The sequence below is a fragment of the Cyprinus carpio genome, chromosome B20, assembly GCF_018340385.1.
Source record: "Cyprinus carpio isolate SPL01 chromosome B20, ASM1834038v1, whole genome shotgun sequence".
Classification (NCBI taxonomy): Eukaryota; Metazoa; Chordata; class Actinopteri; order Cypriniformes; family Cyprinidae; genus Cyprinus; species Cyprinus carpio.
In genome coordinates, this window is record NC_056616.1 from 20,831,428 (window position 1) to 20,850,012 (window position 18,585).

General features: G+C 34.7%; 1 protein-coding gene across 1 annotated transcript; it reads right to left on the reverse strand.

Annotated features, from left to right (window-relative positions):
• Window positions 1-116: 116 nt before the first annotated feature.
• On the reverse strand, window positions 117-14,944 carry slc5a6a (solute carrier family 5 member 6a). Its single transcript, XM_019126219.2, has 16 exons — window positions 14,770-14,944; window positions 9,388-9,848; window positions 8,672-8,737; window positions 8,291-8,342; window positions 8,112-8,179; window positions 7,475-7,629; window positions 7,211-7,351; window positions 6,948-7,077; window positions 6,217-6,305; window positions 6,003-6,115; window positions 5,756-5,823; window positions 5,551-5,637; window positions 4,771-4,943; window positions 4,493-4,596; window positions 3,597-3,718; window positions 117-3,499 (listed from the first exon to the last, which is right to left on the reverse strand). The coding sequence occupies exons 2-16, from the start codon at window positions 9,733-9,735 to the stop codon at window positions 3,338-3,340; spliced, it is 1,878 nt and encodes a 625-aa protein (XP_018981764.2). The 5' UTR covers window positions 9,736-9,848; window positions 14,770-14,944; the 3' UTR covers window positions 117-3,337.
• Between the last annotated feature and the right edge of the window lie 3,641 nt (window positions 14,945-18,585).

Genomic DNA, 18,585 nt, shown 5'->3' on the forward strand with positions numbered 1-18,585 from the left:
TGATAGGAGCTTACTTACAATCAATTTAATGCTGATGTTGAACTGTATGAAATGCTGAACTGTATGAAATGATATTTAATCCGTTATTTAGCCACTTTCTAATTGCAGTTATTGAATGTTGGGAAGACATTTTTATTGTTATCAAGACCAATTTTATATCACTTTCTCATTACAAATAATTCATCAAGAGGAAAAATGAATGTTCATGATTCAGAGTAATGCCCACTAGAGTGGCTAAGTATATCTGTTCCTCTATTCTGCATTAATTTATATAAATAAAGGTATCATCGCTTATAGACGCTCTGCTGGCCAATGCAACTTCCTCGTTTTCACATAATGGAAAGTACTTGGTGAGAACTTTCACGACCAATCAAATAAAGAGATGTTTAGTGAAGGCACGACCAAAGTAATGAAGCTGGTCAGACTCCATTGCTTATGGTTTTCTGGAATGCATATTTGGGAAAATAAAATAGGAACACTTCTATAAAAAATAAATATTCTCATAATATTTATACAAGCATAAATATTATGTATCTAAATATTTATTTTGCATTAACAAGAGTTGCGCTTTCCATAGAAAATTAGTATTTAAAATGTCATAAAAAAAACTATTCTCACAGTAGAGTCCACATAGGCCCCCCCAAGGTCGATTCTCTTAGGGTTACACAGTTTTAGATTGTAGGACAGCATAGTTTATAATAGGGCAATCCCTGCCTGTGCCTTAACAATTTGTCCTGTTGTAGGCAGTTTTAAAATGTGCTTGTGGTGATGTATTCCTCCTTTGATCGCTCAAAGGGGAAATGCATTCTGAATTAAGACTTTCTTAGGACAAAGAGAAATGATCAGTGGAACAATTCTGATGCAGTATTCAGTCTGTAAATGCAAGTGTTCTAAACGTATGGGTGTTTTAAAGCGTAGTGCACACATAATTCAAGTAATTTCAGGTATGACAGATGGCAACTCTTCATGATCCAGTCTTACACATGCATACATTATGACACTAATAATGCAAAACAAAATGTCTTCTACACAATGAATATAATGACCAATCTTATGAGAAATCATGTTTACAATTTATAATAAAGAGATAATCTGTATTGGGCCCTTTGATTGGAATGCTAAAGTTACTAAAATCCAATCTAATTTCTAATTTTCACACCAGAATGTCATCGTTATTCTAATACATTGAATTGGATGGATTAAAAAATTGTGGCATTACGTGTTAAAGAATGACTGAACATTAAATTCATATCTATTCCATAGCAGATGCTTGATAGCAACTACTATCCCCAAACTGATGAATGTTTTATTTTGCATCTAATACTGTTAGGCTAAAAATTAATGTCATAATTCACTGAATATATTTCTGGAGCCTCATAAGAAATGTAGAGCAGTCATCACTCAACTAAATGTATAACCTTTGGGGCCGTTTATACAGGATGTGTACTAAACTTTAATGGAATTGAAAAAAGCATTACGGAATCAAACTGAATGAAAAGTGAACAAGTGAGAAGTGGCACAGTGAAAAAGATGTCAGTATTTCTTGCGTTTAAAAAAGCGGGTGCTCCAAAATGGGCAAAATGCAGGGTCTCACATTTTTTGATGTGATTAATCGCGATTAATCGTTTGACAGCACTTATTTTAATGTTTTAGTTGAATGCTTTTATTTGAACACTTTAATTTTAACTAATTGTAAAAGTGTAAAAGCGTATCACTCATGAGTGCGATGCTGAAACAGCAGTGAGTTACGGACGCAACAGTGTGTTTACTTTGGAAACTGTGTGAACCGACTTCTTGTGTTTCCAAATGTGATGAACATGATTCCACATAGGATGATTCTTTGGAGATGAATGTTAAACTGAAAACTGTCGCCAGACCAAGATGATACATACACAATAAAGAACCAAAAAAAGAAACACCAGTAGATGTGAGACTTCCACAAACCGTTGACCCAAAATGCATAACCTGAATATATAACCGACTGCCTGTGCTTGTGAGATTGTGACAGGTTCAGAGAAAGCTTTCATTCCAGTCATAGGCGTAATACAATGACATAGGAATCCTACAGCAACTACAAATGGTATGGCTTAGACTGAGGTCTGAAGTTAGACTAGACAGCAAAAGCACAGAAAATGCCACTATAACATCAAAAAACGAATCAAATGACAAGAAAACGAGTGCAACCAAATCGATCCATATGCTAATACTGAGAATTATGATCAGTAACTCGCACTGAGGTTTCAATTCTATAACAGTTAGTCTTGATACTATAACAAGTATCTTCTAAATCTAAGATCAAATATTTGAATAGGCTATTATAACATTTAAAGAGCTTGTCTACATCATGAAGAACATTTCTAACATGAGCGTTTTCTAAAAAAATCATCCATACCAAAACAATATTAAATCCAGGCAAATTAGAAATTTCTTTTTTTGAGATGCTAAAGTATAGTTAGCCAGGCCCTCACAACGCAAAGCATCATGGGAATTCAATAGTGAGGTGTCCCGATACTATCCTATCAGGGTCAGGCCCATGCTTCATTTGGATGAGATGATGGAACAGCAAACTAAAGCAACAATCCAGTCACAAAACTACATCATACATTCATATGAGGAGGCACTTGTCACAAACAATGGGCTTCAATGAGGGAACTAGATTCAACATGCATTAGATTCATTGTATCTATCACAATACGAGACTTCCAGATGGTCTTTTCATGAATGTTAAGCTAAAAGTTTACCACATTTAAATTTGCTATATTAGCAATTCTTCATTCACTGTAAACTTTTAACTCCGTTTAGGTAACCCACACATTGACAATAGTGCGTTCAAGGCGAACAGAATGGAAAGGCTAATGTAGTGAACTTTGGAAGAAACAACATCTTTGGGAGAGAAAAACCCCAAAACTCAATTGGCACTGACATTAAATTGTGCAAACTGTGGTCTTTCTGGTGATAAACCATTCATCTTAAACCTGACGTTCAGCATGATTTCTTTGATTTGTGCGTGTACGTATATCACAAACCAGCAATATTCAACACGTATTCTTGAGATTCAATTTAGGACATGTAAACTGAAAGATTTAGGTGATCACTTGTGTCGCTTCAGCTCAACACATCTCAATTTGTTCAAGATCTAAACATCATAAAGTACCAAATATACATAAAACAACCCCTCGCCTCAATCACTGGCAGTTAAGGGCACAGCGTACCAATATTGTAAAGGGACCACAACACAACCCACAACTTATGGACTTAAGGTTATTACCAAATTCAAGAGAAGAAAGAGCCTGTGGGAAACTAAGACCCTTTACGGTTTGTCGCTGTGTGGGAGGTTTCACAAGGCTGTTTCCTGCAATGTATGGGCCAGGTTGCAAGTAGGCTGGGTGGTGTTCTTTTCTCCTTCCTCTTCCCTGAGCTTGTCTTCCTCTTTAGTATAGGCAACGCCATTGGTCTCTTTCCGGGCCATCTGGTAAGGCTGACAGTCCAGGCCTTTGGACTATAGCATAGGCACATACATACATAACCATTCATAATGGAAGAAGGAATGCTGTATTTGAAACTGGATTTTGTTTCGTAGAATTTAAGTGACTTACATTGTCTTCCAGTGGAGTAACACAGCAGAGTTTCTCCCTGTACCGTTCGGGCAGAAAGAACAGCAAATTGCCAAGCACGGGGTAAATCGTACCTGGGTTTAAATCTTTCTCTTTCCAGGGCCCTGAGTGAACACAAAGCAGAAAATCTTTGCTGTTGCACCCTAATGATCAGCGTTGTTATTGGGAACTACAACTAAATCTATTAAAAATCTATTTAAAAAACCTTCAAATATACTTGAATTGAAAACTAATAATTGAAACTAAAATATACCTGAAATAAAAATTGAAGCTACATAGAAATATGAAAAAAAAATGACAAAAACACTTCTCAGAATTACTAAAATGTAAACTAAAATGAAAACTGAAAATAAAAAAAACTTAAAAAAATAATAATAGTATATTAGTATATAGTATATTTTCAAAATTAAGTGATTAACCTTTATATGTAATTGTACTAAAGCGAAAATACATTTAAATATTATCTTGAATATATTTACTTTGTATTAGTGTAAGAGTGTAATATAAAAGTATCAATTTAAGCTTAGTTTAAATGTATTTGTAAAGCACTTTTTCCACATAACTCAACGCATATTTGTTTTATTATTTCAAATTACATTTTGTTTTTCCTTTTCTCTGAAATTTTTGCAAACCCACAAGCACCACCTTGCGGACTTCAATTTGAAAACACTTCAATAAATTATCTGTGTAATCTACTGGGCCAATGAACTCTAACCTTATCTTTAACATTTCACAGTTTAGACAACATGCAACATATTCACAATGGTAGCTTTATCAGCAGCAAAACAAAACTTTAAACTGCTTTAAAGACTCTTATGCAAACCTATGATACAGTAAGACGATTAGAGTGCTTGATGTGTTTTGGAAACACACTTTACCCGTGAGAAAGCTGACCAGTAGTCCCACCACAACAACTGTGGCAGAATTATGAGCACTGTACCACATGTATGATAGAGAGTACAAAGCCTGAACTCCAGAAGGCCTGAGAAGACAAGAAGATAAAATAAATGAACCAATTCAGTCTGTAATATAGCTAAGATTAGTCTAAGCAGTTTTTGCTACAGAAGCTAAAATAACTGCTTTCTGATTTGTCTGATGTAATCAAGCATTTAAGAACAGGAATTTCTTGAGCACCATTACTATTAATAATATGGACCTTGGTTTAGATGTGATGAGTGTCGTCATCACAGCTGTTGTCATGTTTCCCACATCAGGTATGACAGTGGCATTTATCACAGGTGGTACAGATGCAGACATTCGTGAAACAAAGCTGCCGATACCAATCCAGAAAGCCATGACCAGCCCTGATGCCAGTCCAACCAGTGCACCCTGAAAACACACTCAGTCCATGAAAAGAAATCATACCTTGAATCATCTAACGGATTCCACTTGCTGCATTAATGGCAAGATAAAACTGTTCCAAGGTTTAAAAAATAATATTAATAATACTAAGCAAGAATGAATTAAACTGATCAAAAGTGAAGACTTCTACATTGTTATAAAAATTTCAAATAAATGCTTTAAACATTTTCTTATTCATAAAAAAAAAATCCTAGAGAAACAAATGTATCACGGTCTCCAAAAATTCATTAAGCAGCACAACTGTTTTCAACAGTGACAATAAGAAGAAATGTTTGAGCGACAAAATCACATATTAGAATGATTTTTGAAGGATCATGTGACACTGAAGACTGGAGTTATTATACTAAAAAAAGTCAGCTTTGCATCACAGGAATAATTTACATTTTTAAATCTATTCAAATAGAAAACGTCATAGAAAAGTTGTAATAATATTTCAGAATATTACTATTTTTACTGTATTTTCGATCAAATAAATGCAGCTTTGGAGAGCATGAGAGACTCATGAAACTAAAAAAAATCATACCGACCCCAATATTTGTTGTGTATATGTGGATGCTTTGCTTTTTTGACTTACAGTGGAATTGGCCCAAGGGAAAAACATCCCGAGACAGAAAAGGCCGAGAAGAGGTCCACCCACCATCCCAAATATACTGAGTGCTGCCTAAGGATGTTAAAGATATATAGATTATTGTAAACTTTATGAATGCATTACACTAAACTACACTTAAAATTGATCTGCATTTCTTATATTAGCCACATTATATAATCAGGGACCTCACCTGCAGCACAGAGCCCATTAAAGAGGCGATGTATGCCATAGCCAGACACACAAGACCATAGGCAAGAGCTGTGGGGGAATTCAATGACAAAATAATTACCCCACCATCCCAGGACTGCCTTTCAGCTTAGTTTGGACAATATCTTGTACTAAACTCATTCTATGAGGAAGAGATGGACCACTCATAGAAAAATAATGAGTGAAATAATACGCTCTGCCTTTCAGACAGTTATTGTTAAATAGCTTACCCAACATTTTTGATAACAGGGTGGCACGGGCCTCCGTCATGGGTCGTACGTGAGGTTTGATCAGATCCTCCATGGTAACCGTTGCCAGGGAGTTGAAGGCAGATGAGATTGTGCTGTAAGATAAATTGGACACCGTTTAAAGATCAATATCAACAGCTAAAAAACATTTGAAATTATAATAGGAGGAACTGTCCTCACAAAATCTGGTTGATACCTGAGAGCTCCACTAAACAGACAGGCGACAAACAGTCCTGGTAAACCAGGAAGATCTCTCAACACATCCATTACAAAGTACAGCACCATCTGCAGATGGAGAGAGAGGTGGAGAGTGATTTTCCCATAATAAAATGGTGTGATGATCTTGACATCAAAGAACAACAAAGAAGTGTTAGGATAACAAGAAGGATACAGAAGTGAATGATAATCAAGAAGAAAAAAATATAACGATAATGATTTGGAAAAACAAAAGGCTGTTGCACAAAAATAAACTATTATTTTACTTTCTAATCATATGTATATATGATTTTTATATATGGGTTTGGGATTGATAACATTTTTAATGTAAGTACTGTAAAAACTCAAATTAACAATTTTAATATATTTGAAATGCTGTTTATTCCAAAGCTGAATGACTCCCGTGTTTATAGCTCAAGAATCATTTCTTAATATCAATGTTAAAAAACAACTGTACTGTTTAATATTTTTTGTGGAAACCATAATACATTTTGTTCATTATCCACAGAAAATTAGAATAGATGAATAGAAAGTTTTTATTTGTATTTATTCAAAATCATTGAATTTTTTGAGACATTCTAAATGTCTTATCTGTCATTTTTTGGTCCATTTAATACATCCTTGCTGAAAAGTATTCATTTCCATAAAAATAAAAAAAAATCCTACAGTCCCCAAACATTTGAATGGCAGTATATATATTTTGTGTCTGACCTGGTCATTGCTTTTGACATAGCCCTGATCCAGCGGGCTCTCCTCCCCATATCGAGCATACATAACCAGACCCATTAAACAGCCCAATGTGAGCACGATCTGTTGGCATGGGAACACTGCATAACAGGACCTGAAGAACAAGACACCCCAAAAAAACACTTTTTTGCAGTAATTTAACACAACACAATGGTGCATCAAACGACTTCACAGTTTCAGATTCTATTGACTTAACCAGAGTGTGGAAGAGCTGGGTGTTTTCTTACATGATGGCCTCTTTCTCTGTGCGGGAGCAGAGGTATCTCTGGACCTGAGCCTGATTCACTCCATACAGAGCCAGCATGAGGAAAATTCCCCCCACTCCCAGAGTCCAGAATGTGTGCCTCTCTAAAGGATCAGGGTTCAGGCTGCCATGGGGACCACAAAACAAAGAATGTGAGCTTCAGTTACAGTTCTGGAATGTGGAACAGTGTTTGTTAGATAATCTTAAAGGAACAGTTTAGATACTCATATAAAATCGCTCCACTCACTCAAGGCCTGAGATACGGCTTCCGTTTTGTGCTTTCCTCCAAACTTCAGCGATGCCACCTGCCTGATGGGTACCAACTATAATCACTGCCAGCTGCCCCGCAAACATAACAATTGTCTGAAACACATCTGTCCAGATCACTGCTTTCAGACCACCCTGGAGAAGAAGAGAAGAGAGGAGCAGTGTTATAATGTACACTACCATTCTTTTCTATATTAATCTATTTTAAAATGTAATTTATTCCTGTGATGTTCAATTTGAATTTTCTATTCTTTATTCCTCTCCTGATCCTTCAGAAATCATTCTAAAATACTGATTTGGCATTCAAGAAACATTTCTATTTATTATAACATTGAAAACAGTTGTGCTGCTTGAACCAGGATACATGTTTTTTGTATTATTTGATAAATATAAACAAAATTTACTTGAAATATAATTATTTTGTGACATTATAAATGTCTTTTCTGTTACTTATGATTAATTGAATGCCACCCTGCTGATTAAAAGTGTTCATTCTTTTTAATAACCTTACTGACCCCATTCTTGTGTAGCTGAGCAACAGTAAGTAAAAAAGAAAATAACTAAATGCATTTATGTCACATCACATGTAAACAATGAGATGCATATCTCCAGCCTACCAAAGCTGTGTAAAGTGTGCACACCAATCCTATGGCCAGCACTGCCCCCCAAAGGTCAAAACCTGTTACTGTGATCACAAACAAATTCAAACATTTACAAGAGGAAAAACATGAAATAAACGACTCATCTGATTTACATCAACATGCATGTCTTGTAATGCATCAATAGTCTCAATTACCTGCGTTAAGTGCAAGTGCTGGAGCGTACAGAACAACTCCCATATAGATCACCTGCGTAAAAACATTATTTGACAGATGTAACAATTGTAATGCTTGTTTAGGACATAATAACTTGTTTCTCTGAATTTCCCCCGTCTAGTAACTGATAGTTCTGAGAATCATTACACTTTAGATCCACAATGCTGAGTAAAATATTGTCCTTATCAGTGGGGGGTCAGAATAAGTTTGTAGGTGAAAGTTCAAGTTTTTATACTGACAACAGGGTGTCTTTGTGTCTAACAAAACTGGAGTAAAAGACAATATTACTTTAGATTATTAGATTATACTCCTAAAGGTTCTAATATCCTACTGCACACATCCAGGTGGTAACCAAAACTCACCATCTGAAAGATGAAGGTCATAGTGCCACATATCCGAACACTTTTACTAAAACGAAGTTCCAGATACTATGAAGAAGCAAAAGAAGGCAAGACTTTAATACAAACAGAAACAGCGTAAAATCTCATAGAGCATGTTTTGGTACAGCCGGAGGACTGCAATTTACAAATATTACATAATAATTTTCAATCAGATGGATTGAGATGGATTCATCAAACGTGCATTAAATTGAACAAATGTAATAATAAATACTTTCTAAAAACATTCACCAAACTTTTGAACAGTATCTTATTTACTGTAATAAAATAGTATATTTTGATTTCTGGAATGCTTGATTTTGATTGGTTAGAATTCTGCTATCAAATTTTTTTTGTTTACTGTTGGGATTTATTTTGCTATACTAACTGACTGTCCATTATCCTTATAATGTTACAGTGGGCTCCAAAAGTGTAAAACCACTTGTGAGAATGCTTAAATTTTGCACTTGCAGGTCAATTTACAAAGTTCCCACCCTTTTTTACCATTAACTTTCCAGTTGTTTAATGATTACTAGATTTTGTAAAATCCTTCAATTTCAGACAAATTCCCTAATGAATCATTCACTGACTCATTTGTGAAACTGATTCATTAAAAAAAAAAAACCAACTCTGATTCCCAAAAAGTGACACATTCTCCAGTCTCTCAAGCAAACAAACACAGTGAATTTCTAATGTACTACCTGATACGCGCTGCTAAGGCGGAGCCGATAGAAAACTGGTATGAAAATGTGTGCAGGAATGAGCAGGCCCAGGAAGTAGGAGCAGCCCAGGAACCAGTACTGCGTGCCATGTGTGTATATCTCAGATGGGGCACCCAGAATGGCCACAGCTGATTGAAAGGTGGCCAGGAGTGAAAGGGACACCGGAAGGCAGCGCATGCTGCGGTCGGCCAGCAGGAACTCCTGTGTTGTCCTCTGACGACCCCCTGAGAAGGCATAGTAAAGGCCGATTCCGGCGGAGGCCACTAGCAGCACGACGAAAATCACGTAATCCACTGTGCTGAAGTGCATCTGGACTACGTCCCCCATGATGCTGTGAGGTGTGGAGAGGAGCACACGGAGTGATGTGGCCCCTGGATGATCAGTGGAGGGTCAGTGGACAGTTGACCATTGGGTCATCATGAAGGATAGCAGGTGACTTGCTATAAGAAATAAAAAGACTGTTTAGGCAAAAATGCAGAATATCCACATGACACTTACTGACTGTCTAGATTTAAATATTTTCCAAATTAGCAGTAAGGAAACATTTACACGAATGCATCACATTTTGGCCTTTTTATACACATAAAAAGTCGCAATCAAATCAAAGTAGCAATCAATTTAATCTTCTGTACTGTGAAGTACATACAAATGTAATAGATTATCAAAAAAAAAAAAAAAGAATTCATCAGAAAGAAGTCTGTTGTTCTTACAGGATGTACAGTATAACACAGATTAATCATTCACAATAAGATCTATAACAATATAACAATAAAGCAACAAAAACATTCTTCAAAATATCTTATGTGTTCCACAGAAGAATTAAAATCATGTCGGTATGGAACGATAATTTTGTTAATTGAAATTAGTGACAACATGTTTTTAATATTGTTACAACAATGAAGAAAAGAACCTTCATGGAAGGAATCAAATTTAATAATTAAGAGATTATTTAACTATATCATAATACAAATACGTGTAAACTTAAATTGTGTGTTAGTCAGTATGTGTAACACAGAGTTGTTTTGTAATATCAGTAGAATTTCTAGAACCGCTGCTGTAAAGATGTCACTAGAGTTAGTGGCTCACCTCATTTGATTCAAGCTCTACATTATGTTTTCTGAGCTGCTAGTAGGTGGCCTTAGGACACAGCATGGTTTTAGCAGTGTGACTCAGCATGAAAACATTAACAAAGGTTTAATTAAAAATAAATAACACAGAAAACACATCATCTATGTAAAAGAATAATTTGTTTTGGTTAAAACACAAATAAAACACAATCACCAGTTTATCAATCACACAACCCACTGAAAACCGAGCACTGGTCTTGTGAGTCATAATGACATAACACAGTTTATTCACTGAGTCATCATGTGACTTAGAAATCTCTTTTTAATTCAATATTGTGCCACTAGGGCTTCCTGTCGTAACAAACCAGCTTACGAGCAACTACTCTAACATATTCTGACATTCTGTAGCGCTCAAGCTTATTCACACAAACATGTGCTCAGTGCAAAAGGCACTCTGGGTCAGTGTATTTAGGCCAGAGGAGTCAGACTCATTGAAAAAATGTAATAGGTGACACTGAGAGGATGATGCTGATGCACACTATTATCACTGTAGCTTTACTCCATCTGAAAACATCTAAGCAGGATTTTTTTTTATAAGAAATTAATACTCTCATTAAGTGAGAATGCATTACATTGAACAAAAATGTCAGTAAAGACATTTAAAACATTAAAATGACTTCAATTTGAAATAAATGCTGTTTGATAATTGTTTTATAATAAAAATGTTTCTTGAGCACATAATCAGCATATTAGAATGATTTCTGTCGCACTGAAGACTAGAGTAATGACTGCTAAAAATACAGCTTTATCATCACATGAATCAATTTTATGTGTGTGTGTGTGTGTGTGTGTGTGTGTGTGTGTGTGTGTGATGATAACCATCATTTTTAATTGTAATATTTTTCAAAATTACTGTTTTTACTTTTGATTAAAAAGGTAATATTTCTTTCAAAAACATTTTAAAACATTTTTAAAAATCTTACCAACCCCAAACAGTATAGTGTAAACTTCAAAAGTGATCAGAAGAGACTGCCATGCATTTCACCCTGTAAAATGGTCAAAGGTCAAGCATCATACTAAACTTTCTTGCAACTGTGAGTTTGCTCATTGTCATTTATTGACTACACATGCAATATCTGTAAATTAGTTGCATACAATGGACACAATTTACTACACACAATCCTGTCCTGTCCAGCGGAATAATACAGCCTATGAAAAACCATGTGCTTCTAGTACTACAGCAAATACGACATTTTTCATTTTGAGGTCAAGAACACTTGAGATTAACTCACTTGTGTAACTAGGTCCAAATGAAAACCACACTGAAAATCTGTATCTAATCTATCTATCTATCTCTCTCTCTCTCTCTCTCTCTATATATATATATATATATATATATATATATAGTTTTAGGGGAAGGGTTCTGATAGCGATGGCATGCAAAGTGAAAAGAAATTATTCATGAATCATAACCCACCAAATTAGCTAGTGAGTTAATATGTGTTACCCACCACGGCTGATTTTGACCTGTATCTGGCAGGTTATTCATTTCAAACCCTGGCTGTGGGACATCATGTGTTGAAATATACTCCACATGACTCTAACAGCAGGTGGGAAGACCTTTAAACAACTAGTTCTCTAGAATCTAAGCCAAGCCATAGACTTAATATGAAACGAATGACAAAATCATTTTATAGGCTTTGATAGGCAAGTTGATAACAGTATATCATGGACAAAACTCAAGTATCTCAATTCATTTTGTGTCATCAAAGCTGTTGTGTCTGCTAGTTTATTGAAAGATTAGTCTCACATGTGGCATGATAAGGAAATGAGCGAAAGACTCTGACCTAGAAGGTCTGTGACAACTTGGATTACAACACCGCACTAAAGATGTTTGGGTTGGAATGGAGGGTTTCACACCAGTTTAATCTTTCTCACTTATTATTTCAAGAAAAGAAAGGACAAACCGGTTCTTATCTGCAGAACAGTGATGCAAAATTCAAGGACACACAGGCCAAGATTGGTCAACTCACTATGCTGTCGAAATGGACTGTTTGCTCAGATTCTTTCCTGTTACTGAGAGAAAATAGCTTGGGTTTTTTAGTTCAATACTTAAAAAAATATAAAATCTATGATGGATAAGAAATTAAATGAGATGTATCAAAGGTGAAAAAAGGGACAAACCTGTATCGTTTGAAGGCTTTTGAGGATCAAACAGTGGGATAAGGCACAGCAAAGTGTCATTTTTCTTAAATATATACATGCATGTGTGTGTATTTCTATACATAATAAATATACACAGTACACACTCATATATTATGTACACAAAAACATTTATTTTAGATGCAATTAATCGTGATAAATCATTGCCTAGCACTAATTCTTTTGCATCTTTATCAGCATGGAACCCTTAATAATAACAACTGACATTATGTTCTTATATTAATCCTCAAACCACCATCGTTAAAAAACCTGAATGTTTTTGATTAATACTAAGTTAACAACAATAAAATAATAAAATATATCTGAATCTTAAAATAATCATAAAACTGAAAAACTAATAATAAAGATAAAGAGGTTAATAAGATGCATCACTGATAGATACAGCTTTAAAATTAAGAAAATATATTAAAAATTATATTTAAGAAACATAGTAATAACAATAATAATGCAAAATAAGATAAATAATCAAGTAAAAATAACTTTAATCTTTTATATTCTAACAGCGATAGGCCAAAATTAATGTGCTGGAGTAATAAGAACCATATTAATCTCTCACTACATTTGACATCAGATAACAGGAAATAAAACAAGACAATGGTATTGAACAGAACAAGTTCTGACATGAATTATAGTACTACTGGTAAAATCAAGTTCATGAAAAGCTGTTGTGCTTGTTAAAATACCAAGCTCACAGCACGCCAGCAGGCCAACCAACATGATTAACAATGCCTGAAGTCATTGTTTCACCAGCACCAGGATTAGCAACTTAAGAAAACTGGACTAAATGTAAACCACTAAAGTAAAGGCACTAAAAGGGACAGTTCAGTCAAAAATGACTAACCCTTAAACCCTGCACTTTCTGGTTACTCTGCTGGGCATCTATATGAACTTGAAGAGAACTGATTTCATAAAACTATCCATTTAAACTTATCCATCCAACAAAACATTAATCATGGCTGGAGATCTTTTTACAACAGCTATTATGCAACCTGACTTTATAAAACAATGTTTGGCTGTAATACTCTGCAGAAATTCATGTTCAAAGATCAAGATTTGTCCATATGAGATCCGACAAACACTTTGCTGCAATTTATTTGGCATACTAACCCTATCCCTACCCCTAAACCTAACCCTCCCCATAACCTATCCCTAAAATCAGAGGAAAATGAAAGGTGAATTATAATATTGTAAAAGCCCTAACCCTTGTTGTAAACCTAAACTTGACATTTAATACTTAGTGAATCTGCATATTGATACATAGTGACAGTGTCCTGTACACTTTTTATTCAAAGATTATAGGATCTACTTTTTTTTCTCTAAAGTTGACATTTATCACCTTACATTTAAAGTAGGCCTATAGTTATTATACATATTTTCATGAAAACGGTTCTGCAAACACTGGCACGTCGCGCGTGTTATGTTTCAGTCAGTGACACCATGACATTTCCCCATTCGTTTTAATGGCGGGATGCAACGCTGGTTTTAATTTAATTAAAATATTATTAAAAACGACATGCGCGTAAAATTCAAGAAAAAAATGTCGTTTAGTTAAACGAAGATCGTTCACTTTTACCGGTCAATGTCTCAACCCACGCGTTATTCACGAGCAACAGAGCCACGAGCTCGAGAACGAATATATTGCGCGCGTATTAACGTACTAACTTACAGAGAGAGAGAGAGAACGGCTTCGAATATTTGATTTCATAGTTATATAAGTTATAGATATCACCCGATGTAAAGAAAATCTACGAAGAGCTGCATCTGACAGCTACAACGTAACGTTAGCTGGATGACTGTCATTTACATGCAATAGCTGCGGAGAATACCGCGATGCCTGAAGGAAATGACATGCTGATGTAAAAGGGCGACACTGTTTCGTCACGACAGAGCAAAACGTGCGCTACCCACCAGAAAATATGCTTGTAATACTCTGCGACGCAAATAAATAGAACGCTCCATTGTAATCAACGAAGCTGTATAGGCTACCGCGCGCGTTGTGCTCTGGCAGTTTAGGCAGAGCCTTCTGGCGACCTTATCATTCATTCTGCTCAGCCATCGAGTATTATCTTACCTTGATCAGAGTTCATCCGATGAATAATGAGTGATGAACGGAGAAAGGCTTAAAGCAGTCTCGGTTCAGACCTCCCCTACTCTCCTTGACATCACAGTAAAGGTTGCTGCTCCATAGTTGATACACATGTGCTTCCGACGTCACGCTGAAACGTCACCATGTCGCTACCTCACCCGCTGCTCTCATAAAGTGATCATCCGTACTTCCCGAGAGGAAAAAACACTCAGAATGTGTTATACATGTTGAAAAGCAAATTGTTATTGTCATAAAAAAAAAAAAAAACCTTACGTAGTATTTTAATGAGAAACTTTCACATTCACGAAATATTTTTTTTCTCACTTTAAAAATGATTCCAAGCTTTATTGAGTGTAAAGGTAAAAAACAGATTAGAGCCTACAAAATTATATATATATATATATATATATATATATATATATATATATATATATATATATATATATACACACACACACCAAATATTTCATCCTTTATAAATAATAATGTGATAATGGGATGTAATAAAGGAATCACAATATAGAAAAAACTATTTTCTCTTTAAATATTATTACTATGTGATGTTATGTCAAAAAAATAATACTAATTATTATAATTATTATTGTTTTGTACTCTGGCACTGGTTTATTAATGGTTTATTGTTATTGGTCTTTTTTACTTTTGAATTAATTTTCTTTTTGTATTGTTCTTGCATAGGGTATTATTTAAAAAAAAACTCATGACTCAAATTGGGATCATTTCATATATATATATATATATATATATATATATATATATATATATATATATATATATATATATATATATATATATATATATACATATACATAAAAAATGCATCATGTTTATTGATGCAAGGTCGAAATTTACAAGTGAGCCCTTGCTTCAGTGTTATTGGTAGACTGACTTCAACTAGTTACATCTGGTGATTCTTTTACTCCCTTCCATAAAGACAACAGAATGTATTACTCCTACTTTATCTATCTTATAATTAATGTAATTCCCTAACTTCCTAAAAAATTTTTTTGAATTAGTTGTTTTTGAGCGCTTCACCCTTTGACCTTCAAAAGTTTTCAGTATGAATACGAAGCCAAGCCCCGGTCACAATAAACTATGAAGACAACACACAAAATTTCTTCAGACACTGCAACTGTCATTGTATGATGTCAGGTTCTGCAGCATCTTTTAAAAACTTAAATTCAACACATAATAGTAAATCCAAAATGCAAAAACATACAATCTTCTCCACTTTTCTGTAGTTTTAAATGTATGCTTTTGCCGTCATGCCGTGACGTATTGTTGGTCACACGTTTTCATGTGATACAAATACACAGGTCAGAATTAGCCAAACTTTAACTTTGGAACGCAAAGAAACAAGGTTTCTAAGGCATGAACAAGTTAAATTTAAGACTTTTTAAGAGCTTTTTAATACCACCTTATATGAAATTTAAGACCTAAACCTCTAATAGAAATACACATTTTATTACATACATATATGTAATATTTAATGTTTTAATTAAAAAGAAAACAAAAAATCCAAATAAACTGCACCTTGCCATTTTAATTGTGTGTTTGTGTGTGTGAATATATCAGGATAAAGTAATATAAGATCTTGAAAATATTTGTGTAAAATATTTGTAATTTGTGAACGATGGAGTAAGCTAAGCCAGAGAAAAGAGTGTTACAATAGTCAAGGCGAGTGGTAATAAATGCATGCACTAATGATTCCGCATCTTTTCTACTGAGGAAAGGACGAAGTTGCGCAATTCGACGTAGTTGAAAAAAAAAGCAGCTTTGGAGAGTTTGCTAATGTGGTCATCCAGGGTCAGTGTTGGGTCTAGAATGATACCTAAGTTTCTGATTTTTGTCGTTTGAATTTTAGTTTTAGAGTCAAGTTAAAGTATAGGATCGTAAATTTTGTTTTTTATTAGAGGTGGGGGATAAATTATTAAAATTTCTGTTTTACTCAAGTTCAGACTAAGAAAATTAGAATGTAGCCAGTCCTTTAACTCACTGACACATGAAGGTAAGGATGCCGTCCAATGGGTAGAATCTGGCTGACAAGCAGTATATATCTGGATGTCATCAGCATAACAGTGGTAGTTAAAACCATGGCGACAAATTATTTGGCCAAGAGGCTAAATGTAGAGGATGATTAATAATGGTCCGAGAACTGAGCCCTGGGGAGCTCCCTGTTTGAGCAAGACAGTGGGAGATTTGGAACTGTGCAGTGAGATGAAGTATTGCCTATCTGTGAGATATGAGGAGAACCAGTATAATGCAGAACCTGAGATACCAACCTCTGCAAGGCGAGAGAGTAATATTTTATGACAAACAGTATCAAAAGCTGAGCTGAGGTCAAGTAATAAAAGAATTAATAAACTGCCTGAATCACCAGAAAGTAATAGATCACTGACAACCTTTACAAGAGCAGTTTCCGTACTGTGCCGTGAGCAAAAACCAGACTGAAAAATATCAAAGAGATTAAACCCTAGCAATTAACAAAATGGACCATAAATTCAATATCTTTGTTACTTACTTAGTGAAGAAGAGGAGAGAGTAGTATCCTTAACTGAATAGAGCTGGTTACATGTTCTCTTAAACTAAAAACAGAAAAGACCAATAGAAAAACCAATTAGCATTTGAAAGTTATAATTTATAGACATTTTAAGAAAGAAATTATTTACCTGTTGAGAGTGTTGACAGTCTCCCTTACGAAAAAGAAGTTTATTCAAGTGTGCTATTAGTATACTTATATTAAACTAAAAATAGGAAAGTATACTTTTAGTTTACTTTTTATGTACTTCTCAGAAATGGGCTTTATGTACTTCTAAGATATATACTTATAATGACAATTAAGTATACTTATACTTACAAAAAGTCTTAATATACTTGAACTTTACTTAAGTATACTTAATAAAATAAACCTGAAGTATACTACTTTTTGGTAAGGGCTGTGTAGTAGGATGGCTGAGCTCCAGAAATCAGTAATGAGGCATCTTAGAGTGCAGCCTCCGTTAGGGTTTTACATTAAAACAACAACAACAGGAGCAGCAGCAGCATGTTGTGTGAATTAAGTATGTTTTTACCAGTGGTGGTCAGTTACGGAGTAGCTTTACTTCGTTACTGTACTTAAGTAAATTTTTTCAAGTATCTGCACTTTACTGGAGTAGTTTTATTTTGAGTAACTTTTACTTTTACTTTACTACATTCCAAAGCATAAGATCGTACTTTTTACTTCACTACATTTCATAAAAAATATCGTTACTCCTTATAATATTTCACGTGCTCCGACACATAGAAGCGGTGTCTAATTGAAGAACGAACTGATTCTTTTCAATGAACCTTTTAAATCGGTTCGCAAATCGCATCAAACGCTTCATTCACGAATTAGAATGTTCCGATTGCAGCTGTTCTCGAGTCGACAACTCACTGATTCAAATGAACCGTTTAGTGCGAGTCTCTAGTGAACTGAATTCACAACCGGGATATCTTGTGAGCGCGCGCGACTGATGCTGCTAAAAGTAAGTTACTAATGTCGAATTTTAGGATTAATATTGTAACTGAAAACCATATTTAGGTCAGAACTGTCAGTTGTTTGTGAACTAAATCTTCTGTAAAGGGTGATCTATTTAAGCCCACTGAAATGCTTGAATGCAGACACGTCAATATCCATGTCATGTTTTAGGTCAAAAAAGGAAACATTATAATAACCGGATTAAATAAAATAAATCATGCACGTTCAAATTCCCCGCTGCCGTAACGTTAACAGTTTTATTAAAACTCTACATGTGATGTCTG

Bases quoted from the DNA above. Each gene is read 5' to 3' on its own strand.
- slc5a6a (XM_019126219.2), bottom strand. From the start codon at position 9,735: ATGGGGGACGTAGTCCAGATGCACTTCAGCACAGTGGATTACGTGATT. The intron at 8,738-9,387 runs GTAGTACATTAG...GCTTCTTCATAG, and splicing joins GCCTTAGCAGCGCGTATCAG to TATCTGGAACTTCGTTTTAG. The intron at 7,352-7,474 runs GTGAGTGGAGCG...TCCCCATGGCAG, and splicing joins AGCCGTATCTCAGGCCTTGA to CCTGAACCCTGATCCTTTAG.